Source organism: Triplophysa rosa, linkage group LG8 (genome assembly GCF_024868665.1).
Source record: "Triplophysa rosa linkage group LG8, Trosa_1v2, whole genome shotgun sequence".
Classification (NCBI taxonomy): Eukaryota; Metazoa; Chordata; class Actinopteri; order Cypriniformes; family Nemacheilidae; genus Triplophysa; species Triplophysa rosa.
In genome coordinates, this window is record NC_079897.1 from 22,996,589 (window position 1) to 23,024,373 (window position 27,785).

General features: G+C 38.0%; 3 protein-coding genes across 5 annotated transcripts; 2 read left to right on the plus strand and 1 right to left on the minus strand.

The window, feature by feature from the left end:
• Nucleotides 1-8: 8 nt before the first annotated feature.
• On the plus strand, nt 9-9,647 carry wnt4b (wingless-type MMTV integration site family, member 4b). Of its 3 annotated transcripts, XM_057340710.1 has the most exons (12): nt 9-223; nt 359-508; nt 3,181-3,225; nt 4,361-6,367; nt 6,635-6,823; nt 7,043-7,196; nt 7,654-7,738; nt 8,010-8,141; nt 8,231-8,373; nt 8,450-8,590; nt 8,669-8,831; nt 8,955-9,647. In XM_057340710.1, exons 5-12 carry the CDS (start codon nt 6,735-6,737, stop codon nt 9,122-9,124), a joined length of 1,077 nt encoding a protein of 358 aa, XP_057196693.1. In that variant the 5' UTR covers nt 9-223; nt 359-508; nt 3,181-3,225; nt 4,361-6,367; nt 6,635-6,734; the 3' UTR covers nt 9,125-9,647. The 3 variants fall into 3 exon arrangements, with proteins under 3 accessions (XP_057196693.1, XP_057196692.1, XP_057196694.1); XM_057340709.1 differs by lacking the exon at nt 4,361-6,367; XM_057340711.1 differs by lacking the exon at nt 4,361-6,367 and having other exon boundaries at nt 431-508.
• A 1,341-nt stretch (nt 9,648-10,988) lies between these two features.
• On the minus strand, nt 10,989-18,025 carry cdc42l (cell division cycle 42, like). The gene is made up of 6 exons (XM_057340713.1): nt 17,892-18,025; nt 16,856-16,960; nt 16,446-16,518; nt 13,248-13,357; nt 12,768-12,965; nt 10,989-12,664 (listed from the first exon to the last, which is right to left on the minus strand). Exons 2-6 carry the CDS (start codon nt 16,958-16,960, stop codon nt 12,575-12,577), a joined length of 576 nt encoding a protein of 191 aa, XP_057196696.1. The 5' UTR covers nt 17,892-18,025; the 3' UTR covers nt 10,989-12,574.
• Nucleotides 18,026-19,031: 1,006 nt separating this feature from the next.
• On the plus strand, nt 19,032-27,603 carry mlf2 (myeloid leukemia factor 2). Its single transcript, XM_057340712.1, has 8 exons — nt 19,032-19,786; nt 20,038-20,146; nt 20,308-20,349; nt 20,503-20,556; nt 20,973-21,101; nt 26,496-26,655; nt 26,748-26,962; nt 27,055-27,603. Exons 1-7 carry the CDS (start codon nt 19,740-19,742, stop codon nt 26,957-26,959), a joined length of 753 nt encoding a protein of 250 aa, XP_057196695.1. The 5' UTR covers nt 19,032-19,739; the 3' UTR covers nt 26,960-26,962; nt 27,055-27,603.
• The last annotated feature ends 182 nt before the right edge of the window (nt 27,604-27,785 follow it).

Genomic DNA, 27,785 nt, shown 5'->3' on the forward strand with positions numbered 1-27,785 from the left:
AGGGAAGAGGAAAAAACAACATTAGTCACATGGTCTCCAGGGAAACCCCAGGCCGCTGGTGACAGCCCATAATATTCTGCTGCTGTCCGTCCACCTGCCTGGGTGTTTGGTGCACCAGCAACAAAATGCCTACACGCACCTGGCTGAGAGTCACTGTTGGGTGAAATACAGGAGACTGTCAAATGCCGAATAACTACAAGAGTGACACTTCGCAGTTTCCGAGGTGATAAAATGTCAAAGTGCAGCATTTGCTCTTTTATAGTCTGAAGATTGACTCTTGTTATAAGTTTGTGTTCGCTTTATATATATATTATATATTATATTATTTTATATTATAACGCTTGCTTTTATGAATCAGATGTGCTGTGACAAACACTGAAATCAGGAGGGGTGTTGTTACATGGGTCCTTTTTGGCTGATTGAAAACTAGATGTGCAGCTGCATTCTGGATCATTTGCAAGGGCTTGACTGCATTGGTTGGAAGGCCGGCCACGTACTGTAACAACAGGTAAGGGGGTCTATGGAGAACTCATATTTACATTTATTTGGCAGATGATTTATCAAAAGTGACTTACTGTGTGTTTAATGTATGCATTTTTTCTGATTTGTGTTTATACATTTTGCTTTTATTGCGTGCTCAGTGCTACAGGAACATCAGCTGAGATCTGTGTTAACATAAAAACAGATCCAGTTCTGGTCAAACAGATGTTTTATTCAGAAATGTATTTTGCAATAGGCTTTATTTATACTATTACACGGCTCATTGGAATGCTTGATTCTGATTGGCCAATCTCGTTCATTATTCCCAGTTAACAACCTCTCAAAACTAATAACACACAGCAACCCGGATGCAGCAAATCTTTTTGACATTTTTTTGACACATTAAATATAAATATGTCTTTTAAAAACATATACGACATTATATTTACAAATGATTAAACCAAATTGTCTGCTCATGACATTTGAACGTCGTTTACGACCTTAAAACCAAAGTAAATCTGCATTCAGTAAAAATATGCTAATAAAATATTTCAAATTCACATTTCATGTCTATTTTTTTCTCATGTGGCAAGTAGCCTCCGCTTCGAGTCGGGTCCTGATCACACTGTCGGGGCTTATTTCTGCTATAACAACCGGCTGCCCGTACATTATCCCTTACTTAATCAGTTCTCATTAGTTGAACTTGATATGTACAAAGAAAAAGAAATGGGAATTAGATTTTCTGCCTTTGCTCAAATGTTATGCTGAATCTAATCTTCAAGCGCATGTCTGATGCGAGTCTGTTAACATGAGAAACCACAGCAGTCTGACACATCATTATCAGATTATTGACAGTGCTGTGCTGATGTGCATCAGTGCTTCTGACAGAACGTGAAATAATGCACTTTCAATAACAAACTGCTTGTGTTCAGGATAAAACTCCAGCAAATTCAATTCAATGAGATTGTTTTCACCATTTACAAAGCAAACAGCAATTGAATTTGAATTGAGCAGAATTCAATTGAATTGAAGCTATTTGAAGTGTTTCTTCAGTCTGAATATGTGCTGGGTTAAGGTTTTTAGTAGCAACTTTTTGATATTCCCATGGCTTTTTATCGCCCTTCTATTAAGCTACTTTTGTAAGAATCTTAGAGTCAGAGATACAATATCATTACATTTACATCAAATTACTTTTAGCTCAGTTGTGACATTTTTCTAAAGTGGACAGTTATTACAGAGAAACTAGTCCAGGATTAGCATGTCATATAACTTCAATTTAGTTGCTTCATATTCATGTTAAAACACCATAAATATTTACAATCGTCGCCTTGGAATTATAAGGTTCGTCGGAGCAGTTTTGAGATATTGAGCTTTAAAGGTTTTGCATTTGAGCAAAAATTATATGAAGAACTAATCTCTTTTATACATGAAATAGACAGAGACCCTAAATGTATTACAAATGTACAATATCAATATTTTCTGAAATTTGTAAATGTTTTTTTTTGGAACAGGTCAAATGCAGATAGAACCTTCTGATTCTGAAAAATCCCTTTCGGTTTAGAATAATAAGGTTCTATGTGCAAAACATTCATTAAAGCAATACATTTTCAAGCAACACAAACAATTATAACTTTTGTTAAAACATGAAATTACTGTATAACAATGTGTAAAACAGTAAATTTACATGGTTTTTATGTAAATTAGCTTATTTCATATTTTAGGATGCTTTTTCTTGTTCAAGTTAAGCATAAAAGGCTGTGCTAATTTTTCTTTCAATGTTTTATCCACAGAAGACTCTTGACCTTGTTGACTATTTGGCATTAACTGCATTATGAGAGTCTATGTAAACACATGGGAAGCTAGCGTTGCTGGCTAGTGTTGTGTCTATAAATATTTAAAAAATAATCTCCTCAACAAAACCTGAAACAAAACAAAAAATACTGTCGTTTGAGCTGTACTTGTTGACAAGAGTATCAATAAAACAGTCAACCTTGACGTTTCTTTTAAACATTGTTTTGTGTTGCAATGTTTCCTCAGATATACCCCTGTGACTGAGGAGTACGTCACATGACAAAGAAAGTTGATCCTGATTGGTCCTCTTGTGTGCATTCAAAGTGCTGATTGGCTCTTGCAGATAGAACCTTAGCACCAAATTATAATTCGGTTTTGTAGATAGAACCTTTTTGTTTTCTTTAAAAAAGCCCCAAAATGCACACATTAAAAAAAACATTGCATGTAAATAAGTTGTCACAGAATAAGAATATGTGAATAAATCAATTTTGACCAAAATGTCAGATAGAACCTTATAATTCTAAGGCGACAAAATATAGCAGAGGTTTTAATGAAGTTTTTGAAATCAACAGGGAGAAACATTAATATTCAATTAATATTAATATATAAGCACACATAAATTAATTTAGTCAGACATCTTATGGCCTAAGAAATTTTTCTTCTTCATGTGACATTAGGTCAAAGGAGCTTATAGCTGAGTCAGAAGGTCAATTGTTTATCCTATTGTTTTTCCCCAAGTGGACAATACAGTATACATTCTTGAATGTCATATGAATGCAACCTTATTTCTTTGTTCTTAACGTGTGGCACTGCAGCTTTTCATGTGGAGAGGTTGCTTTAAATTTCCCTTATTTTGCTGTCGTTTTTATATTGTTCTGTCCACTTGCCTTGTTCTTTTTAACATCACAGCGCACATCTCTCCTGTTCAGCACCAGAAATGCATCAGTGCTTCAGGTGCGTACCCCCCAAAACATACACACACACACTATGCACACCCTTCTGCTTAAAGTAGATCAGTCACCATGGAGATTGGGTGATGGGGGGTTGGGGGGGTAGATATAGCTCACCAATCGTGACAGGCTCAGGGGGGGTGTTACCCTGCAGCTCCCACCGCACATTTCACTCCCACCTACATCCCATAATATTCTCATGAAGAGCAAAAGAATGTTGACTCTGCAGACCTAGTTTAAGGCATCATACGTGCATGTGTGAAAGGCAAAGTAAGTGCCCGTTTGTTTCAGGTGATAAACCATACAACCAGCACATTCACAAACCTCACCTTATGCTTATCAAATGAGCAGTAAGGACATCCAGTGGTGAGATGGACGGGACACGTAAACTACAGCACTCACAAACAAAAAAATCACCTAAATAAACACACACACACACACAAGGCACAAAATGTTTAAACGATATTTATTACATTAACATTACAGAATGCAGAGTGAATATCTGCAATTTGTAGGATGTATAGCCTTGGTTGGGTGGTGGGTGATTTGGTTGGAGGGCTGTCATTTCTATCCCATAATATCCCCTCAGTGTCCGTAGTAATTCAGGGCAAGCATTCCAGAATGAGGTCAACAAGCCATCCAATAATAATCAGTGTGTGCCATCTTGTTGTGCTCATGCATGTTTTACCAGTGCGTTTTCGGAGATGCAAAGATTTTGGGATTGGATACACACGTGATTATATATAAATAAATGGTTTCAATACACATTTGTAAGTATTTGTACACAAATTTGACCCCATTTGTTAAAATCTTCCTGCATTTTCCTGTATCTATATCTTTTTGCCTCTGTGATATGAAGAAAAAACAATATTACACCTATTCGGGATATACTGTTAAAAAGTTTTCTTTTTTGCAAATGATATTATCAGATTGACAATCAGTAATGAATTTAAATACATCTTGTGTACCTTTAATGACAGAATGTGCCTGAACTGGCATGAAATCCCCCAAGATTTAATAATGTTCCAATGAACATCTTGTGTTTAGTGGTCTAGAAGTAGTTTAGAATTTGTATGACATAATCTTTTCTGTTTTTATTTGTTTTTCCTGCATCCTATAATGAATATTGAGGGTCACAGTCTAGCACAGGTGTCCATCTAAACGCCCCTGTTAAATCACACAAAACGACCACAATTAGCCACAGTGACATCTCGGATGAGAGCGTAAAACAGATTCTGACAGACGGGACACTGGATGTACAAAGAAGAGATTTTATTTACGGGTGCGGGGTGAGCGGATCGAGGTGAGGAGAAGAGAGGCGCCGGACGTGACATGGGGTGCGGGTCGCCATGGTGTTGCCGGGGGAGATGGCGCAAGACGTCACTGTGAACGACGGCGGACACAAAGAGAGAATACGACGAGAAGTGAAAAAGTGCAAGAGGGAGATATGGGGCACTGCGAAAGGCCTTGAATCTGTAAGGGGACACAATTATTTATATGCCTGCTGAGGTCCAGAAAGGTTCAGTTGTGAAGCGGTCAATGACAAATAGGGATGATAGAAAGGACAAATTTGTAAAAATCTAGTACGAAATACCTTTGTCAAGTTCTTGGAAATGGAATTTCGGACTACCTGCCCGCGTGTTGGTTACATCTTGTTGACTATGCTTTAGCATGCTATGCTTTAACATTTTGTTCTTGAGAAAAATACATTTCAACATCAAAAGCATTCAGGTATATTCATGTAATTTTTGTACAAAATGTTTCCGAGTAGTATTTTTGAAGTATAACAAATACCTGTTTGTTATAAAAATACTACTACTAATGTACCCAAAATGTATTTCTTAACGCTTATTAAAATAAAAAAGAGTTGCATTATATCGAGTCACAAATCCTGTATATAGATCCGTGAACTCCATGATCTTGGCCCTCTCTCTGGTGATTTATCTGCCTCAGTTCTAATATTTGTCAGCACTGTGTTTTCTCCTCCTTGTCTAAATGTCATCCCTTCTTCGAAGACAATATAAAGAGAGAGAAAGAGAGAGCAGGGCAGAGGGAGTAAAAAGGGGGGAGGATACTCGTAAAAAGAGCAACAAAAGTTTGGGAAAATTAAACATTAGGTAAGACACGTTCACACAGGGCCTGTGTCAGGACAGGTTCGTGCACCCTTCCACTGCTGTGTTCTATCTATAAGGTTATTTATAGTTAAGGCACATATTTCTCTTTCAATTTCCGATGGCTTTAAAGCAAAACGCTTTTGTGAAGGTCTCAAGATTTAGGGGCAACATTTTCTAATGCACCATTCACTGATACTAGGTAACAGATGCTAAAGTCCCATACATTCAGAAAAGGAATCCCTTCCCTCTCTCTCTCTCTCTCTCTCTCTCTCTCACGTACACACTTATTTGCAGATCCACAGATGTAATTTGGCACTTGTCCTCTTTTTTGACACGCACACAAATACAACACAGTCAAGGGTGTTAGACTTTGCATAATCCCACGAGTTGAAGCACTTGTCATTAAGCAGAGGTCACATATTACGTCCTGAGTACATTGAACAATGAGTCCAAGCTCATCCCTCAATTCTAATGTACTACGGTAAAAACATTCATCCCTCCCCTCTGCGTTGTCTCCAACCCTCCCACCCTTTATTCATCCTTCCTTTATAACCCCACAACCATCACTTCATCCACACTTTTTTTAACCTTTGGACTACATTCATTTGGAGGACAAATTGGATTACAGAATTCTGAAACTTTTTTCCACACAAACTGATGCAGCCCTGAGCAGAGGAAAGGGCTTTGCTAGATTTATCTGTTTAACTGTATTGTTTTTTACAGAACCAGAGAAGATGATATATTATAATGCAATTCTAATTTATTAGCTGTATAACTTGTAATTTGGGTAACTTTACTCAAACCAGTCTTCTCTGGTCTTCAAACAAAACCAGACTCTTTTTTTATAAAAATGACATAAGATGAATATCTCTCTCTCTGTGACAATAAGATTACAGCTTAGAGGAATTTTATCTTTAAAACAAATAGTTACAGAAGATCAATTTGAATGATAAATTTGGAATAGGACATAAATATACTTGTTCGAATGGTTCATCTCCTGGAATATTTTGGATCGGTGTGGACTTCAGAGTGGTAAACATTTATACTTTTCTGACATTTGTCATGACTAATAATACAATAAAATAAAGAAGTATCAACTTCAAAACTTGCGTGATTTAATTATGCTTATAAAAATATTTTAATAAATCTTTTGTTTAATTTGCTGTGATTTACCGTGCATACACATAAAATTAGGCTTGACTGATTATTTATATTTGATGTGTAGGAATAAAATATGTATTGTATCATATCAATAATTCAGTAATAGAAAGAGCATTTCCTATCTGTTGATTGTGACAGATATGAGGGGAACAACCCAACATCACAGGTACAGTAAAGGAAACAGACAGATAAACAGTAATTCAGACGCAGACAGGAAGACAGACAGACAGACAATCTGATGCCCACTGACTCCTCTGTGACTCTCACCGGACGACGACTCCTGCTGTTGCTATGGGCAACCCACCTCACCATGGCAACCAACTGGCTGTAAGTTGGCTTGTGTGAATGCACTTTTTTGTTATGCCATAACTTGTAAAAGATGCCTTTAAATTGTCTTTCTTATATACTGCGATTTATTGTAGATCTCAACTTACAACATCATCTTTTAATGCACGTTCCTTTTCCGAGCTATTGTCTTATTTTCTATAGTAATTCTCTTTAATTTGTCTTTCTATCACTTCTTTCGTTATCATCTTCTCTCTGCAGCTCTCTGGCACGTTTGCCACGCTCTCGTCCTGTGTCTGGTACAGAACCATGTGGCCGTCTGAGGGGTTTAGCACCAGGACAAGTCGGGGTGTGTCGGGCACGGGGGGAGGTCATGGAGTCTGTTCGAAAGGCTGCAGAGATGGTCACTGAGGAGGTAAAAAGCCAATAATTATTATCAAATTTGAAGTGCATTCTGGCGTTTATTTATTTATTCATTTGTGGATTTTGGATTTTTATGCACAAATAAATGCACCATTGCAGCAGTAAAAGTTATTTCAAGTTTTAGGGTAAAAAACAGCCTTGACATCTAAACTTCATAAAATCACATTCCATTTAGTGAAATGACATATTTCCTGTTAAAACAGGAAGTTTGGGCTGGGCAGAACAAGACCATTTATCTTCTTAATTTAAAAATATAGCTAAAAAGATTTAAATCATTAATGTGACATGAAAGTGACATTCACTCAAATTTTGACTGACACAATTTTTAAACTCAATAAATATAAAATAAAATCCACCAAACTTCACTTTTTATTGAATAATATCATTAACAGTTTTAAGTCTACGTATAGTATATAAATCCCCCTTTTCTTGTGTTTCCATCACCACAGTGCCAACATCAGTTTCGAAACCGGCGCTGGAATTGTTCCACCACCCCACGCGGGATTAATGTGTTTGGACGAGTCATGAATCAAGGTTACAATAACATTACAACCCACAGCGTCAGAACAAGACATCTAAACATAAGAGATTATGGGATTATATTATAAAACTGTCATCTTTCATTGCTCACAGTTGTGGGGAAAATGAGTGTTTCATTTGAATGGTTTATTAAAATACAAAAATCTTTACGCCACACATTTTTATTACTATTTTAAGATCCGCAGGACACACACTTCATACTGATGTCACCCTTCAATTCTGATTGAATTCAATTCTTATCCATCCGTGTATGTGCGCTCTTTAGGCACCCGTGAGGCAGCTTTTGTCCACGCTCTTGCATCCGCAGCAGTAGCCGTGGCCGTGACTCGAGGCTGTAGCAGGGGAGAGCTGGAAAGATGTGGCTGTGACCGTAAGGTCAGAGGGGTCAGCCCAGAGGGTTAGTACAAAAACCATGTAATGTTGGAAATCCACGTATGGAAAAAAAACGTGTATACCAAACACGTACCCCAATCTGCTCCCATCCAGGTTTCCAGTGGTCAGGCTGTTCCGATAACCTGTCGTACGGCGTTGCGTTCTCTCAGAACTTCGTGGACGAGCCAGAGAGAGCAAAAGGCATGTCGTCGGGACGGCCACTAATGAACATTCACAATAACGAAGCGGGACGGAAGGCAAGATGTTTTTCACTGGCTGAAATCAAACAGTCGGTGTGTTTTGGTTTTCACGGTTTTCTTGTACCTCGTTCAGGCGATTCTTCATAACATGCAGGTGGAGTGCAAGTGTCACGGCGTTTCTGGATCATGTGAGCTCAAAACCTGTTGGAAGGTCATGCCTCCATTTCGCCGGGTTGGTGCTGTGTTGAAAGAACGCTTCGATGGAGCCACAGAGGTAGGGAGCGTCCCAATCGAGGTGGGACCTCGTAATTGTTAGAGACAGTAACTTATTGATGATGTGATTTCCACTCAGGTACGACTCACACGCGTGGGCTCTCGCACAGCTCTTCTTCCGCGGGACCCCCAGGTGAAGCCACCAGCCACACGGGATCTGGTTTACTTGGCATCCTCACCAGATTTTTGCCGTCTAGATCCAGACAACGGCATCCCTGGTACTGCAGGGCGACGCTGTAATGGTAAAAATATACAACAGAATCACACAAATAAACATATCATTTTGATCTGATATTTCAGACTTAGTACTCTTCCTTACCTTTCTTTCAAAATTCTTATCGTTTCACATCTCTCGCTGTCTGTAGGAACCTCAAGGTTGGCACCAGATGGATGTGAGCTGTTATGCTGCGGCCCAGGGTTCCGCGCAGGCCGAGCAGAGGTGGTGCAGCGTTGCTCGTGTAAGTTTTCCTGGTGCTGTTCGGTTCGCTGCCAGCAGTGTAAAAACACAGTGCTCATACACACCTGCCGAGAATGACGCGCTCCTGACCACCGAACACCTCCTCCACAAACCCCATGTGAAGATGACAACCATCTCAAGTCATCATCTCCTGTTTGTTAATGAAAGGGAACCGACCCAACTAGCAAAACAGATTTCTCCACTTTCTTTGAACAAATGTAAGAATGTGGTTGGGTCAAAGACGAAAAAGGGTTATGAAAACAATAAGTGTAATACTGCTTTAAATTCTTGTTGTTCAAAAAAAGTGAAAAAGTTTTTTGTTTCATTTAATTGCATTTTTGCTTTTGTGAGCAAAAAATAAATATCATAAATGTTTCCCTGATTTACAGAAGACGCCCACTAAAATTTCTTTCAGTGTAACAATCTTGTCAGGCATATTTACAACAAAAATCAATTTATGACATTAAAAGACTAATCACTTTCACCTCAAATGCTAATTAGTTGTAATTTTACATTTAGCAAAATTTGCCACTATCCTATAGGTTTTGCCCATTTGTCAAAAATAATTTTTTACTCATTTAAAGAATAATAAAATGTAATATGCTCCCTTATTATTTATATATTTTAATATGTACAAGTCAGAATAAGCAAGTTGTTTGAATTTGTTCATAAATATTGTGTTATGTTGCTTAAATGTTGGTTAAGATTTATTTCACTAGAGTATGTTCCTGATATAGACGGTTTTAGCGGCAACACAAACAAACGTTATGTGGCCCAAACTTAACTTCCGGTAGACCTCCACAATGAATCAATATGCTAACTGTTGAGTAGTTATAATATAACTTAATACAATTAATATACAATAATACATATATATGATATAATACATAAACCATCTATTAATATAAATGAATAGTAATATAAATTAAATATAAAATAAATAGGGCTGTCGTGATTAATCACATCCAGAATAAGTTTTGTGTTTACATAATATACATTATGTCTGTGTATTGATCATATTAACTTGTATTTATATTCACATATACATATTGAGGAAACATTTACATGTATTTATTTATATTTACTAATCATTGAAATTATATATAAATGTTTATTATTTTTTATATTTAATTGTTTTTAGAATACAATATTAATATGCAAAGTTCACAGACATGTATTATGTAAACACAAACTTTTATTCTAAATGTGATTCATCATTATTACTTGTTTAACAACCCTAAAAATAAATTGTTATATTATAACCAAACACAGACTGGAAGTTAACTTCGGACCAGGCGTGTGATAATCGTCTATATAATCACTGTCATTATTCTCCATGTGTACAATTGTTTTGATGGGTGTGGACAACAGCCGAATGTTTATGCCAGATGATTGTAAAGTTTTGTTGTTAAAAATGTATTTTCCTTCTTTTAGTCCAGCACTAAAGCCTTCTCAAAAAACACATGAAAAGCAAACCATTAACTAACTTGCTTAAGACAATGCTCTTAAAGCTGATATTAACCCCAGAATAACAGCAGTAAAATAATGTTAGTATTGTTTATAAGGCCTTCACATGATGCCATTTAATCCTAGTCTAGAGTTCCACTCGTCTCATTTACTGTATTTATAATTTCTTTACGGTTTGGCTGTTTGTGTTTATTTATTTGAGTTTATCGTGCCTGGATGGAAAATTCCACCTGCACACTCTCTAGCCATCCATCAGCTGTGTTTGTTTTGGCTTGCCCGGTTGCATAGAAGTTCATTTACTGCCACCCTACTGTTTTCCATAGTCTACCGTCTTGTAAAATAAAAGGTTCACATGCCAAATGTGAAAAGTGGTTTGTTAATTATGGTTTGTAGCCTACTTACAAACATGTATGTTGTTGCACGACACACATATGCAAATACAAAAATGGCTTAATAAGCAGGGTACGAAAACCTGTTGCGTGTCAGTCACACCACTTTTATTACAAATATAGTGAGATTGCAAACACCGCAGAACTTGACTAAGAAAAGGCCTCATTTTCAACCATCATCATCCTCCTTTTATTCTCATGACTGTTAAGATCGGTTATTCAAAATAGTACATTTTAAACTGTTATTTTATTAATAAATCACAATCAAATGGTACTCTAGCGAAAAAAATAAAATAAAAAGTCATTGAAAAAACTCAAGTTTCAAAATGCATCACCACTAAATTCATTCACCCAAGAGAAAAACAGTAATACATTTAATACATCATACTCCAAAAAATAAATTCAGTTTTCTAAACGGCCAGCAGAAGGCACTGCATGGCTCCAGAGTAAATGCACTTAAGAGAGATTCTAGGAGCATGAACCACAGAAGAAATCAGCCTGGCTCATATATAGGAAGAAACAAATGCTTTAAACTAAGACGCCATTGGCTCCCACATAAGGTCCAAACTCTCTTAACCATTTCTTAAAAATCTAATACAGGACACTCGGGAGGGGATCTGGCCACAGAGAGTTTGGTTTATATGGTTATAACACTCTGATCAATCAAAAACTGTATAACAAGCTTGTTTTCAAACAACTGTTAAAATATTTAAAATCGTTATTGGTTATATTGATCTCAATGCCATTGTCAGTGATTAGAGCTAATCGAATGCCCAAACCAATCACATACGCTTGCTTTTGTGCCAGATCCAGTCCAGTACATACTAAAACTTGAGGTCTTAACAGTCTGACCACATACTAGACAGAACCTAATATGTGGTGTTGGTGCAACATATCTAGAATGAAAAACTTGACAATGAAATCCCCATAAAGTAGCTTTGTGCCAGTTTTATGCTCAACTGAACAGATCCAGGAAAGCTGAGATACAGCTTACTGCACATAGACACTATCCACAGGTTAAAGAACAAATTGTCTGCAGAAGCACAAATGTCACAAAAGCAGTCAGCACGTTTTGCTTTACACTTTTTGAAATGTGCCATTTACAGACGTTGTGTGTTAACCACTCGTATGCAGCTCTGAGCAAAGCATATGACAATTCCATCGTGTCCGTCCAACGTTCTGAAATGTTAAGCCTCTCAAATCATTCATCTTTGACAGCCATCAGAATTTGGAAGGATTTAAAAATCAAACTGTATGTGCCGTCACACTTTTTTCAGACAGATCACATAAAACTGCAGCGTAAATAACATTTAAAGCATTGAAGTGGATTTATACGTTGTTCTCTAAGACATGTGCATAAAGCTCGCCTGTATATTTTCATCGTCACCTATTCTTTGTTTTTAGGGGCGCTACTGATTTCAAATTGCAGTCATTTCTTCTGTTGTTCTAGAAAGATTTAGAAAGGCACGGTGTGCATTTGTTTGTTTGTTTACAATACCATTTCGTTGCCCAATATCTCCAGTTCATTTTTCGCCATTTTGTTCCCATCATTTTTTCCAATTAAACTCTCTCTATTCCAAAGCCAAACCCTACCAATCTTAAAACCCCACCAGAACATTTTGTTTTCTCCACCCCCTCATGTTGAAGTGAGTATCCCTCGCTACTGATCTCCCTACAAGAGGATGCAGCGTTTCTTCGGTTTCGTCTCGGGAGGTTCAAGCGCGGCAAGTATCGCCTCGTCGAATACATTCTTCAAACCTCTCTGCGGGGAACAAAGAAAACGTAAAGTGAAATAGCATTAGATGTACGTCACAAGTTATGACAGCTGTTATGTCATCAAAGGCGTGTGTGGATTGTCTTTTAACCTGCGTGAGGGCGGAGCACTCTACATATTTCACAGCTCTGAGGTCTCTGGCCAGCTTCTCCCCACTTTCGGGCGATATGGGGCGCTGCTTGTTTTTGGCAAGTTTTTCCACAGTGTTACTGTCGTCCCTCAGGTCGACTTGAGTGCCCACCAGAAGGAATGGAGTGCGTGGACAGTGGTGAGAGATCTCTGGTACCCACTGAGAAAGAGAAAGATATGCTATGAAGGAATTCTGTTTTCAAGGTCAACAGTCTTTTATACAGTTTAGCAATCATTATACAAATTTTCTAGGATATTTAAAGCATGATATAAAAGAAAATTATAACTATTACACTGGGATTTAAATTGGTCAATGTATGCATTAACATACGTTTAATGCCAAATCATATAAGTTTAATACACAATATTGTCAGTAACAAAGGTGGGCTCTTCTATGCTTTGATCCCACAGAAAAGCAGGAAAACAGAGGGAAAAGACCCACCTTCTCTTTCACGTTCTCAAAGGAGGAAGGAGAAACGACAGAGAAGCAAACCAGGAAGACGTCTGTCTGCGGATAGCTGAGAGGCCGAAGTCTGTCGTAGTCTTCCTGACCTGAGAGAACAGGAACAGTTCCAGTTCAGTTTTACCTTTCGTCTGCTCTGAGAGTTATTCAAAATGGGGTTTTTAAACAAAGGAGCAAACGACTGGTTGGACATGATGTGTCCACATGAGCGCAAGAGTAGCACACAAACAAATTGAATAAAGACTATGTAAGTGTAAGTAGTTGTATGCAAGTAATCGTCCGTTACATATTTGTACACTTAAAAAAAGACAGGGATCAATCTTAATGCATCAACAAAGCAGACTTGGCTTATAGTATGTTTACTCCGAAAAACTAAATTTAAAGAGACTGAGGGGCAAAAGTTGTCAGTTACAGGGTTCGTACACCTTTTACAAAGTCAAATTTCAGCACTTTTCAAGTATTTTCAATTTGTGTTTTCATGCTTTTCCGTTATAAATACTTAATCACTAAGTGATGATATTGTGCTAAAAAAGTTTCTACAATGACATTCCCAACTTAAATTGTTGACCGTCTGGCAAATTAAATAGGCCTTCATTTCACATGCTTACCAAAAATTGACTATCATTTGAGCTTCCAGGGCCTGAATTATTATTTTTTAACTGGGGGTACGCAAGTGTTTTCTGGCTAGTTTCAGTCCAACGCAGTTACCATTTTCACGTCATGCGCCACGTTGTTTAAATAGCAAATGCATTTCCGTACATTGACGTGCTGGTCTGAAAACGAGGTGTGTTCAGGTGCATTGTTGGCAAGCTGCAATTCTGAGGCAACTGACATAGACTGCGCCACTGACCAACTGAAACCTGGTCTAAAGTCAAAGGTGCAATTTTTGGGGGGTTATTTAAAGAGCGTGTTAGTAATATCCGCCAATAGGATACATTCTGCTTATTACACACAGAGGGACTTATAATAAAAGGAATTATTACAAATAAGTGGATTACAATGTAAAAGATTATTGTGTACATAGGGTAAAAAATCCGACTTGTCTTGTAGATGGTCTGCTCGTGCGTATTAACCCCGCACACGAGCAGAAAAGTTTCTCTGGAGAAGCGTTCAGTCTCTTGCAAATTCCGCCATGTAAATAGTGAATCCGCCACGGCACGAGCACGACTGGCTCTTAAGGGAATGGGAGATGATACTCTGATAGGTTTACTGCACATTATGCCCAAAACACAACCATGACTCATTAAGAGAATAGGGACAACCATTTTAGATCAAATGTCGGGCCCGCCGATCATTTCTTCTGTCGTTAAACTAGCAAAAATGGATTCGGACACACCCTAAGTACACTTGCGCCGTGCGCTTTAGACCATGCGCTTAGATTGTTAAAATAGGGCCCAATGAGATGATCCATTGCGCTTCGTCGTCTTGAGTCTAACACACGCACACACCATAAAGAGCAAAACCGCTTTTAATGTATGAATCTTGTTTAAAAACAAATTATATAATTTGGAACTCGAGATTTTCTTTACAAACAGTTCATTATGACTTCAAGACGTTAGTGCCGCATCGCGTCTACAATTCACAGGTATCACGCATCAGACGCGTACATTTTGCATGCACGAGCTCAAGTGCCAAGTCAGTAATTAAGTTTATTTTAATACTGTTTGAGTTGAAAAACGTGGCTTTTGAATGTTAATCAATGAATAGGCTCTATCACTTTGGTAAATCCGTTATAGTTTTCTTGTACCTGATTTTTGTGGTAAAATCGAGTAAAAATACTTTTTCTCCCTTACGAAAATTAACCATGGTAAAATGACAAAATAGCAAATCAATGGAAAACAATACTTTAACAACGAAAATATGTATATAATAACTGTGTGGGAATAGGCTATTTAGCATAGTGGGCGAGCACAGGCCCTTCAGTTCCCTCCATTGGCTACTGCGCTGCGATTTTCTACTACAGCTCTCGGGGCTCCCAAAATGTGCACTCGGCTGCGGTACATTACACTTAAGAAACAGTTACATGACTAAAAATTGCACTTGTTCACTGATTCACACGTTTATTGTGCTTAGACAATGGATGCGCAAGCGGCGCGTTTATAGTGCTTTTGTACGCGTTTTTTTATCCCTTTTACAGATGCGCGACCATTTACAGCAGTCACAAATAACAGATATACGAGTAATTGCATTTTTTTTTTTTATGATTTGAATGTGTAAAATGTTGATCTGTTGAGACTAAACAACAGTAATCAAGTATTTCAGGAGCAGAATGTTTATATAAAGAATACGGAATGCATTTGCCTCACAGAAAGTTTTAAAGCATACTTCAATGTAAATTTAATCAATAATAATAATTGCAATTACAATATCACGGGGAATAATATAAACAATAATTATTGCCATAATTGTGCAGCCCTACCATAAGGTATATTAATATTGCAATAAAACGTATTCATTTATGATAAGAACGAAAACACTGAAAGGGAACGTATGTGCGTGTTTTCCCCGTGTTCAAAATTGATGAGACAGATTACTTGTCGGTGGGTCCTGAACTGAAAACGTTTGGAGCCCGTGGTTAGCAAGATTTATAAAGTATGTAGGGGAAACAGATGGAAAAATAAAAATTCATAATTTCACTTTTTATTACTTCGGTCATCAATAAAGCCAAAATAGTCTACTTTGTCAAAAAAAAGAACAAATATATAATAATATATTGCCTAATATTATTTGAGACGAGTTTTACATCATTTCATTAGGCCTAATCCTGCAATAGACTGAGTGCGCTGAGTGTTTGTTACATGTGACTTATATTTTAAAGAATAAGGATTTGTATATGCCGTTCAGGAACAGGGCTCAACGAAAAAATGAGAAGGCCAGCGCTGATAGTGGAATTAAATTCTAAAATGAAGACGCACTGTTTCACGTGGTTATTTCATTTTGTTTGTGTCTGTAGATTTACTTCATTATTTGACCCAAGATGAAGCAAATACGCTTGTGCGGGAATTTCTTTCATTCTTTCAATAAGAACTTTTCAGTGATTTTATCTAAAAAGTGAACTATTGTCACATACTAATTTGAAGCAGTTTCAAGCCTTTTAAACCAAATCGTAGCATTTTTTTAAACCTTGAAAAGCACCCATATGAACCCTGTCTTTAGATAGCAATCTAGACTGCGTACCTGCTGTGTCAAAAAGCCCCAATGTATATGGTTCTCCTCCGATCATCACTGTTACGGCATAGTTATCAAACACCTGCAAACAAACAAATAATAGATCTTGTTATGAAAGTGAACATAAGAGTTTCTTTATACACATTTCAGACAAACAACTTAAATAGGCTGACAATAGCATAATACACAGTGAAAACGTGTTTGAAATGTGATGTATTGTTACCCAACCGACAATACATCACATTCCAAATCAGATGACAACACCGAATACATCATCTAATCCAATAACCTTCAAAATATACACATACCTCAAAGATCCTTACTTTACACAACGCATGCAAGACAACAGTAATAACTGCCATTACTACTCATATTGATTCCATCACTGTTCCCCCTCCCCCTGAGCCCTGCACCCTTACCGTGGGAACATATTCAGATGGGAATTTGTTGGTCGTGTAGGAGATGAGGAGGCAGGTCTTTCCAACAGCTCCATCACCAACCACCACACACTTTATGGTCTGCATCTATATGGTGAGAGAGAGATATAATCGCGTTAACATTGATATCTCACGAGACTCCAGATACCTTAACGTGAATCATTTCCTCCTTTCGCGGTCTCCAGTGTTCACAACCATGTCGTGTAGGCTTAATGCATTTACTAAAATTGCCAATAAGGCCTAAGTGTTGTGATTTGATTTTAGACAAAGGGAGACACAGAGAAAGACATCTGCAAGAATGTGTCGATTCTGTCTTTGCTTCCGCATATTAAACGCTGCTGAGAGGAAGACGTCGCTGCTTTCGCATTCTCGCGCTATTCATCGCCCGTTTTCTACCTTCACTGCCTTTTATTTATCGCAATTGTCTATCGTTTGTTTGTCATCAGACCTTTTTTAATCCGTTTATTCTTAGTAATGACTAATGTTACATTACTATACACAAACTTGGGATAACAATACACAATCAAAAAGTAGGTGTCAAGTAAAACGCCGATTGGCCGGGTTTCTCATCGATTCGAGAATAAACGAATCTTTATATTTTTTATTAATCATAAAAGTTAGCTTTAAACGCCATAAAATGTAACTGTTCCTAACCTCTTCTCCCCTAACGTTACCAATGAAGTTGAACATTGAACTAAATAAATCTAGCCGAGAACTAACGCTACATTAAATGACGACTACTCAAAGCCAAAATGTTGTCAAACAAAGTTTGTGATTAAGAAAATGAGTTGTTATTATTATTAATTTGTCAGCAGTAAAGTAAATCAGAGTTGTGAGTAATGAAGGCGACAGGATGCTGTGAAGCTAAGCTAACGCGCTAACACTTCTCAGAGCGCAACACATCATGCTAAGTCGAAATTACTCAACAGGAAAACACCGACAAACACATAAATAATTTAACTACAATTTATTCGATAAAATACCATAGGATTATTGATATAAATTGCAAACTGCTTACCGTTTCTCTCCGGCGAATAGGCGTTGGTTACGTCCGGGTTTGAGAGTATCAATCTGACGTGAATGAAAGCGAAAAACGTCTAGTCGTAGATAGATGCAGCGTTCACTCAGCCTGCCCACTCTGAACACACCCAAACAAACTGCTGCAGTTCGTGAGCGGCCGCTGGAGGCTGCAATGTTTTTCATATAAATGACACGAGTACCGTTGGTTTAGTCAAAAGTGGCCATTTCTTGTGTGGAACATGCAAATGGAAAAGTAAGATTCTTTAAAATCATCATAAAATAGTCAATACGACTGTTGAAACAACATGAGTAAATAATGGCAGATGTTTAGCAAAAGTTAGGCTATATGTTTTCCTGCAACTGCACATGATTCAGGAATAACGTGTTTTTTAAACGTTATATGCGCTCTGTAAATAACAACAATATGGCATACTTAAATCTATTCATATTGTAATCCAAAACAAGTGCTACGTTAAAATCCACAGCAAAATGCCGCTTTTAACTATTGCTTGGACTACCACGTGACTCCCTTTGGAAACGAGCGATTGGGTCTGAGAAAGTGGAAAGGTGGCTTTCCTGTCCGCGAGAGAAGTTCTCTGCAACCTGCGCAGTCTGCACTGCCATCTAGCGATTCTATTACAAAAAAAAATCAATTTCACATCAGATGCTCTGCATGAGCAAACACAGCTCTACAAATCATGCGTGTTTAATGTTAAATAAGGTTAATTTTATACCTTTAAATTCTTATTCATTTTGTTTTCGTTTGATTAAATATCCGAACACTATGAACAAAGGTGGCTGGGCAAAAGCGAGGAGATAAAAGCCTTTTTCTTTTGCTTTCTTTATTTTCTTTCTTTGCGAGGACCAAACAATCATATCAATGAAACATGTACATATTTATGGATCCTACAGAACATAATATTTAACGTAAAAATCAATATCATAACTTTCAAATGACCTAACCAAATATAAATACACCTTTTCAAACCAATAACAGTGTTATATCTTAACACCACAGTATATTATTAACGTGTGTGTATTTATTGTTTTCCAATATTAGTGCTCTCCCATATGAATGTTCACGATCGCCGCTTAAACTTTTATATTTATTCACCGGAATGTGCGCAGTGCTGATCCCCTCCTCTTCCTCCTCCTCCCATCTCGTTTTTCTGTTGACGTTTGGCTTTTGTGCCTGTTTTACTAAGTGTGCGTAATCTTCCCATCATCTTCATAACTGGACTTTATTTTTCGTGCAAGCGTGCGACCCGGTATCGACTTTGACCGAACGCATTCCGAAAAAACGCGCGTATCTCTCAGAAACGCAAGATATTCGCACAGGATCTTCAAGGTTTTGTTTCCTTTGTCATACTGTCTTCCTGTGCTCATCTGCGGAGGTTACAGCCGTCGGTCCGTCTGCTCTGCGTGCTGCTATTTTTGGGCCACCCTGACAAAAATCAGCCTCAGCAAAGCTGACGTTTACATTCAAGGCTTGATAGGGATTTAACATTCGTCGTGTATGTTATTATGCTAGGCTAATCATCTGTAATAGCTCGTAGGCTGCTTTAGGTCAGCGCCTGCTTGGAATGTTCGAGCGTGTTCGCATAGGTATAAATGTTATGCAGAGCTGATTAGTATACAGCTGTTTTGTCCGTCTCGCTGGCTAAATTGATGGTTTGCATTGTTGTTGGGTAATACAGCTCGAAAGCCCCAGTAGAGACTGTTTTCCATATCTGGCAGGGGGAGCTTGATGATTGGTTGACCAATCATTGGTTGGACTGAGGTGCTGTTGGGTTTCGATTTTAGAGAATTGAACAGTTCGGGTTCTGACAACCAATAAGCAACGAAAATGTTTCGCTACCTAAATGATGTGGATGAGTCTAGGATACTCTATGAGTAAGTATACGTTTACGTCTATAATACGTTCCTGTAGCCCCGCTATTAGAGCATTGAGTTAGATGCATGTGCAAAGGTCATAGGTTTGAATCTGAGAAAACACATAAAGGTAGAAGGTACACCTTAAATCTAGCATTAAAGAATCTACCAATTGTGTACATGTAAATAATAAGTATAATCTCATTTTGAACTCTTATTATTAGATGATAACATGAGCTATTGTAAATTGTATACACCTCGTGCTGTGATAGGGATCCATTTGCGGCACACAGGCATCAGATGAGGAGTCTCTTCGGGTCATTTGGCATGGACCCGTTTCCTATGACCCCTCAGATCCAGCATCCACGTACACGCATACAGGTACTCATCAGAAGCTTTAAAACCATAGAAAGCACGATTGAGATGTCTTTCCATTCAATATTGAACACACTTTTCACTGCGATTTGTCTTAACAGTGGCGTTATGTTGAAATGATTGTAGTTGTGTATTGAAGATTAAATTGTTGTGTCATCTTTTTGTAGCCACAGGCTGGTGCCCTGACTCCCTTCGGCATGATGGGAATGGTATGGCCTTGTCTTCTTTCTCATTTTATACATTATAGATTTGTAAATCTCTTGTCTGCTTTATTCCCTTTCTGCACGTCTTTAAAACCAGTTATGAAGTAATGCGAGACTTTACCCACTGTCCTAGATTTTAAATATTGTGTTTCGTCTCAGGGTGGAGGGTTCATGGACATGTTCAGCATGATGAGTGGAATGATGGAGAACATGGTGAGTCTCACGGTGGCCTGCCAGAAACATTTCAAAATGACTGAACCGGCACCATGGTTTACAGCACAGCTAAGAGTAATCGTTTAATAACAAGGCTTCAGTTTGTATATGTTGGTGGATTCTTAAAAAATCTGTCTTCTGAAGAGAGTTTATGGTGCATTAAAATGCTTGATGTTTTTCATACAGTGTATGCACAGGGGCAGCTATAAACACTGGGTTTCAGAATAGCAATGTAAACCAGTCATGAAGTGATAAAGAGTATATTTTTTAGAAGGTGTAGATTTGATGTTCTTGTAATGAATTTGGTTTTGATGCAAATGTAGTCACCTGGCACCTCAGATCACCTGTCCACTGGTTCTGTCACCTAATCAAAAGTGTCCCGTGCCCTTTTATAACTGTTCTTTTTTTCTCTGTAGGAACGCATGTCTGGTGCTCCAAGCTGCCAGACCTATTCCTCCTCAACAGTCATCTCGTACTCCTCCACAGAAGCAGGAGCACCTCAAGTTTATCAGCAGACCAGTGAACTACGCACTGCTCCTGGGGGTGTAAGACATGCATGCACACATAAACACGCACAACACATGTTAAATACATACTCATATCATGCAGTGTTGTAAATACCATAGACATTAAGGAGTGTCGATGTTTGCACGCTCTGCATTGTTTTATCACCTGACTCGATGGAATTATGTAAATCAGGTAATGGTGCAAACATGGCCAAACAATCAGTACTGAACAGAATTTATTTGTGTTCTTGAGTGGATATATGCTTAGTTATGAAGGTAATTCTTCGTCACTTAAAGGAAGAGTTCACCCTAAAAAGAAAATTCTGTCTTAATCTACTCACCCTTAAATTGTTCCGAATCTGTATAAATTTCTTTTGTATTTTGTATTTGTATTTGTATTTATTGAGCACCAATAAACACAACAGAATTTGACCATAGTGCTGTACAAGTTAAAATAAAAAACAAGGAAGAAGAAAGAATACTGATCAAATCAACCAATAAATTTACATACAAGATTTAAAAGGCCAAAGTAATAAAATATGAATTCAACTTGGTTTTAAACTCACAAACAGAATTTTACGCTTTCACCGATAAAGGAAGACTATTCCATAGCCTGGGCTAAACTATTGCAAATGCACGATCACCTCTTGCCTTTAACCGCGATCTAGGCTGACACAAAGAGCAGGTTTTGTAGATCTTAAACATCTTATTGGCTTATTCCGTAAATAAATCGGACAAATAAGAAGGTGCCAAATCATGTAGAGATTTAAAAACAAAGACCAGTATCTTAAAATCAATTTTATAATGAACTGGTAGCCAGTTTAAAGTCTTTAGGATCGGAGTAATATGCTCTCTCTTGCGAGTCCCAGTTAAAAACCTGGCTGCAGCGTTTTGAACCCTCTAGAGTCGTGATATAGAAGACTGAGGCAGACCAACATATAAAGAATTACAGTAGTCTAAGTGCGATAAGACCAGAGCAAGTGTGGCTCTCTCAAGATCTTTGAAAATTAACCAAGACTTGACTCTATAGAGAAATTTCAACTGGAAAAAGCTTGACCTCACTACGGTATTAATATGTTGATCAAATTTTAGGGAGGAATCTAAGAGAACATTAGCCTTATTTACCTGAGGCAACAACTTCTGTTTTATTAGAATTTAGACATACAGTTGTTTGAGACAGCCAAGTTCTAATGTCCTCTAGACATGCAAACAGATTTCCTAACCCTTTCGTGTCATTTTGCTTCAGATTTTTGGCAGATATATTTGTGCATCATCTGCATAAAAGTGAAATTATACTCTAAGGATATTTCTTAATGGGAGCATATACAGAGAAAAAAGGATTGGGGCAAAGATGGACCCTTGGGGAACACCACAAGGGGACGACTGGTGAAACAAAGTTTCCAATGCCCACAGGGAAGGTTCTATCAAACAAAAAAGATTTAAACCAGCTTAGGGCAAGGCCTTGAATGCCTACACACTGTTCAAGACGTGAAATGAGAATAGAGCAGAGATGTGATTTTTCTGTACAAATATGGATTTACGTATTTTTTGACCGCTGGGATCACCTGAGTAAAGCACACATTTTCGATTTATTTTAATTCGTGATGGGGTGGGGGTTTGGGGATCCTTTCTACGCTCTCTACGTCATGCACACGCTTGTTATAAATGCAGAGTGACAGCTTCATTCAGAACATAATTTTGCGAGATATCTTTATGTATCCAGAGAATCCGTGAAAAATAGACGCCAAACACAGCTGTTTTGGTACTCAGAAAAGTGCGTGGTGTCATTTTTTCAAGTGGGGAACTGAGCAGCGTTTTGTAACGTATACAGAAAATCCCGAGTCTGGAAGTTGAGACGTCTATATGATATGCTTCAACATTATAACATTATCTATATACAGAGACTAAAATAGGCCATTCCGCGATTTAATGGCTTGAAACTATACAAATGGCCGATCTAGTCACTGTCTAATATAAACGCGTTGAAGTCTCCGCTGAATGCATACATTTAAATGAACTAAAACCGCAACATGCAGCATTGCAAATATGCAAATATTTATTACATGCGGATTAATGCGGACAAACGCTGTATGAATGACGTAGATGCGCCATCTAGTGGCTGTGTATGGAAGTCTGTTAATGAATTATTGCTGATTACAATCAAATTAAAAGTAGGCCTAATATAAACTACTCAAGGTGTGCCATTTATTAATGCCGTCGTATTTGATAAAGCATCAACCTATTTTATTAAATAATGTTTAGGTGACTGTTAAACTAATAAACATTTTAACTGATATTTCAAAAATTGCCAGTCCGAATTGATTGTTGTGTAGTGAAAACTAAAAAAGTGAAGAATATCTGTTTTTGGCAAACTGTTGCTTGTTTTTAACAATGTAACATATTTAAAGGTCTAGAGTGGGATTTGTAGCGGCCACTAGCAGTGAGTTTGAGAATTGCAACCAATCTCTTAGTCCAAACACGACGGTGGCCACCACAGTACAAAAATCGTCGTCGGCTGAGACAGCGTTTCTTCTCATCTTTATGAAATGAAGAGAATCATGCGGGTTTTAGAAAGACTGTAGAAAGAGCGATGTCTTATTTATTACATAAAATAAAAGGTCTGTGGATTTTAAGTATAAAAAGAAGAATAAAAGTTAATATTATAAAGACTTTCCAGCAGAGATGTGTTAGGACCCGCGGTACTAAGGCTTTTAGCGGAGATACTCACAGATATATATGAAGATACTTTTCATCAGAGAGACGTTGGAGAGAAAGATCGTCTAAAAATCAACCCCGAGGAGGTTGCTTTGATTCGGATCAGTATGTGAGTAACATTGGTTTTTCTGTTTGTTAAAACCAAGATATGTTGTTGTTGTTGTTGTAATATTAGCTGTTGGTAATATTAGCTTGAGCGTCATTGTTTATCTGGAACCAGTGTGCTGCTTGTATATACTCTTCGCTTATTTTATTCATTTGCATTATTTGCGTGGTCTAAGCTATGATAAAGCTAAGCATTTCACAGCACAGCAGTTAGGAGTAAGCTAGTAGACGTTTTCCCCCCTTTGTAAAGTCAGGGACAACAGGACTATTTACCGCGGGGTAGAGAGAGAGGAAGAGGAAACGCACTTTGTAGAGTTGTTTGTCCCTTTAGGGCTACTGTACATAACATGGTGGCTAATTCAATGTATGTAGGCCCCCTCTTTATGCAGATAAAAATAGCTTATTCTTAGGTAATACAAACATAACGGTTCATTACGTAAGGTCTTAATACACGTCTGAAGAAATAGTTTTGTATATTAAATTGCATTTCTGTCAATAGATCCTCCTAAAAACCCCACATTGCTCCTTTAATTAGTAACATTTAAGACCATTTTTTGGGGGGGGTTGGGTGAGGGTGTGTGCCGTCTTCCTTCTTTTTTGTCCTTGGCTGATCACGTGCCTGATGATGTGAACAATTGTATCAAATGTAGCACTCATGTCTAGTAAAACTAGAATAGCTGAATCCCCTGAATCAACTGATAACAGCATATCATGTAAAGAGTAAATTTCTTGATTTTTAAGGTCCTATTTTGGTTTATGTTGTGTCCAACAACAAGTTTACGTACAAACAAGGTGTAAAAACACTCTTATTTTGTTATGATAGGCAGTTATTCTTACCTTACTTCTTGACTGACTCATGGCGAATCATCCGTCTAATCCCCTCCTTTCCACCAGCCTACTCTGATCTTATTGGTCAGATGGTCTAGTCTGCTGTGATTGGTCTACCACGAACGAGGCTCATGAGCTACAGTGTTTGGGGGTTTTTGCGGGCAGTCCTAGCAAAACGTATGCGGGGACTATATGTAGTGACGTAAATCTGCGGTGGTTGCGAATCGGACTAGGGACGACTTGTTTGCATGATTCAGAGTCAACTCCCTTTTTTCCAAGCCGATAACTTTATTCATTCACCTTCGGCTTTACAACTTGGCTGCTTACATTCACACACGGCAACATTACACACTGCACGAAATGTAATTTACTTGCTCTCGTAATATGTACTCTTTAAAGGAGTCGTATGACACGGCTAAAACGAATATTATTGTTTGTTTTAGATGTATTGTAATGTGTTTACACGATTTAAGGTTAAAAAACGCTGTATTTTCCACATACCGTGCATGTTTGTATCTCCTCTTTGACCCGCCTCTCTGAAACGTGCAGATTTTTAACAAAGCTCATCGCTCTGAAAAGCGAGGTGTGCTATGATTGGCCAGTTAACCAGTGCGTAGTGATTGGTCGAATACTGCAAGCGTGTGAGGGAAATGTAACGCCTCTTACCATATTTATTATACATAAAGCAATTGTACTGACAGGTACGCCCACCTCACTTGTGTATACGTTTGGGTGGTCTTATTTGTGGGGGTGTGGTTACACGAGGCGTTTCAGGCAGGTCTGGGTGAGCATTCGATTTTAGATAGAATGCATCTTTTGTTCCGACACTTGTCTAATACATGCATGGGCAACTTATAACACACCAAAGACACAGAAAAACATGTGTTCGCGCCATATGACCCCTTTAATTCATATTAGGCTGACTACGTACAGTACTGTGATTTCTCATAAAACCAGACTGAAATGTCTCAAAAACACTGTGTCCAGAAGTGTAGTTGCACTAATACTGATTTCTCTAAGATTTTTGATATAAAAGGTCAATTAGAAATAGGTCTAAAATTTGATAAAACTGTAGTGTCCAAATTGGACTTTTAACAAGACCACCCTAACCAAAGCATGTTTAGAGAAAGTTGGGACAGACCCAGTAAGAAAACTCTTTCTATCTTTATTGTAGGATTAGTCACAGAGTTCAGTATATTGAATAAGGCCCTTGAACTACTTGAGTTTTTAATAATTTGCTCCGAGAAATACTTGGACCTGGCAGTTTTCACAGCTTTTTGATATATAGTTAGGGATTCACGCATAATTTCATAGGACATCTGCAGCTTGACCTTTTCCATTGTCGCTCTGCTCTTCTGCAGAGTTGTATTTGTTCTGTTAAACACAGAGAAAGATATTTGTGGTTACACAGATCTCGGCCTCCATTGACTACCATAGTAGGAAAAATATCTTTGTAAATTTATTTGTTCTGTTAAATACAAAAGAAGATATTTTGAAGAATGTAGGAAAGCAAACAGTTCTAGGGCACTTTTGACTACCATTGTCATTTTTCCTACTATGGACGTCAATGGTGGCCAAGAACTATTTGGTTACAAACATTCTTCCAAATATTTTAACAAAGAAGTGTACACAGATTTTGGAACAACTCGAGGGTGGTAAATATTATTTTTTGGTGAACTGTCCCTTTATGTGATTGCTAGAAAATGAACACGATTACTTAGACGCAAGTGGCACAAATGTTTAGTGACATCATCGCTAAGTGTTTGCTAACCTGTGTTCGTTTAGATAAGAGAGACACGTCAAACAATGCGTGACAGTGAGAGCGGGCTGGAGCGTATGGCCATAGGGCATCACATCGGTGAAAGGGGTCACGTGATGGAACGTTCAAGAAACCGACTCACGGGTGATCGCGAAGAGAGACAGGACTTCTTTAACCTGGAGGAGAGTGAGTCAAAAACCTCTTTCTCTGTTTTGTTTTAACTGTGATCATCTGCCTAAAATGCTTTAATTCACTATTATAAAAACTTTCTCTTCTAGATGAGGCAGCTGCCTTTGATGATGAGTGGAGGAGAGAGGTAGGGCGGTACCGCCCACCAACTGCCCGTAGTTTAGATTATGGACGTGACCGGAATGCAGGGGTGGGACAGCAGCTGGCCCTAACAGCGCCGCCAAGCTCTTCCTCTCCCTCGCCCCGCCACGAGTCTCCACGACATCATCCTCCCCAATCGCGTCCGCGTTACGACTGGTGAGAGGTAAGCCCGATACTTACTTGGATACTTAAACTACGCATATGTTATACTGCTAGGCTTCCATGTTTACTAGCTCTGGCTGCATTGCTTTACAGGTGGAGTGGATTAGTCGGTGTGGAGTGATCTACCTGATGCTGTGAAAAAAAAAAAGAGAACGAGGAGGGATAGTGAAGAATATTATAACCGATGAGTCAAATGTTTGATAGTTCTGAACTGTTTCAATATGTGTAGTCAGCTCCTTACAGGGCAGTGTTCTGGCATGGGGTATCATAACACAGGCTGAAATTCTTACGTGGCATCTCTGTTGTGTTGAATTTCGCCTGGCCTGGGTACTTCATACCAAGTTACTACTCCCAAAGCATACACACCAGCATTCATCATCCAACAGCAACCTTGTGATTATACAATACACACACACACACACACACACACATAAATCTTTGTATTTAAATTCATTGTCATGCTTCCAATATTTCAATATCCAAATATTTAAGTACACACACGCACATACACATTCACTGTAAAGTCCATATATGTTTGTGTTGACACTAGGGTATCTGTGGGTTTAACTGTACAATGCTGACTAATTAAACTTATTAACAAATAAAAATATCTTGTTACATCATTTGCTGTTCGGTCTGTAAATACGTTTTTATGTTTAAATGCTGCTATTGTGTTATTGATATTGTTGGTGACATTTTCTTATATTCCTTGGTATGGTATCCTTTTATGCATTGTGTAAAAGTTTCCATTTTGTTGACTTAACAAGGTCATGACAGGACCTGAAAGACTGAACACGGCTTTAAACAGATTAGTAAGCCATTAC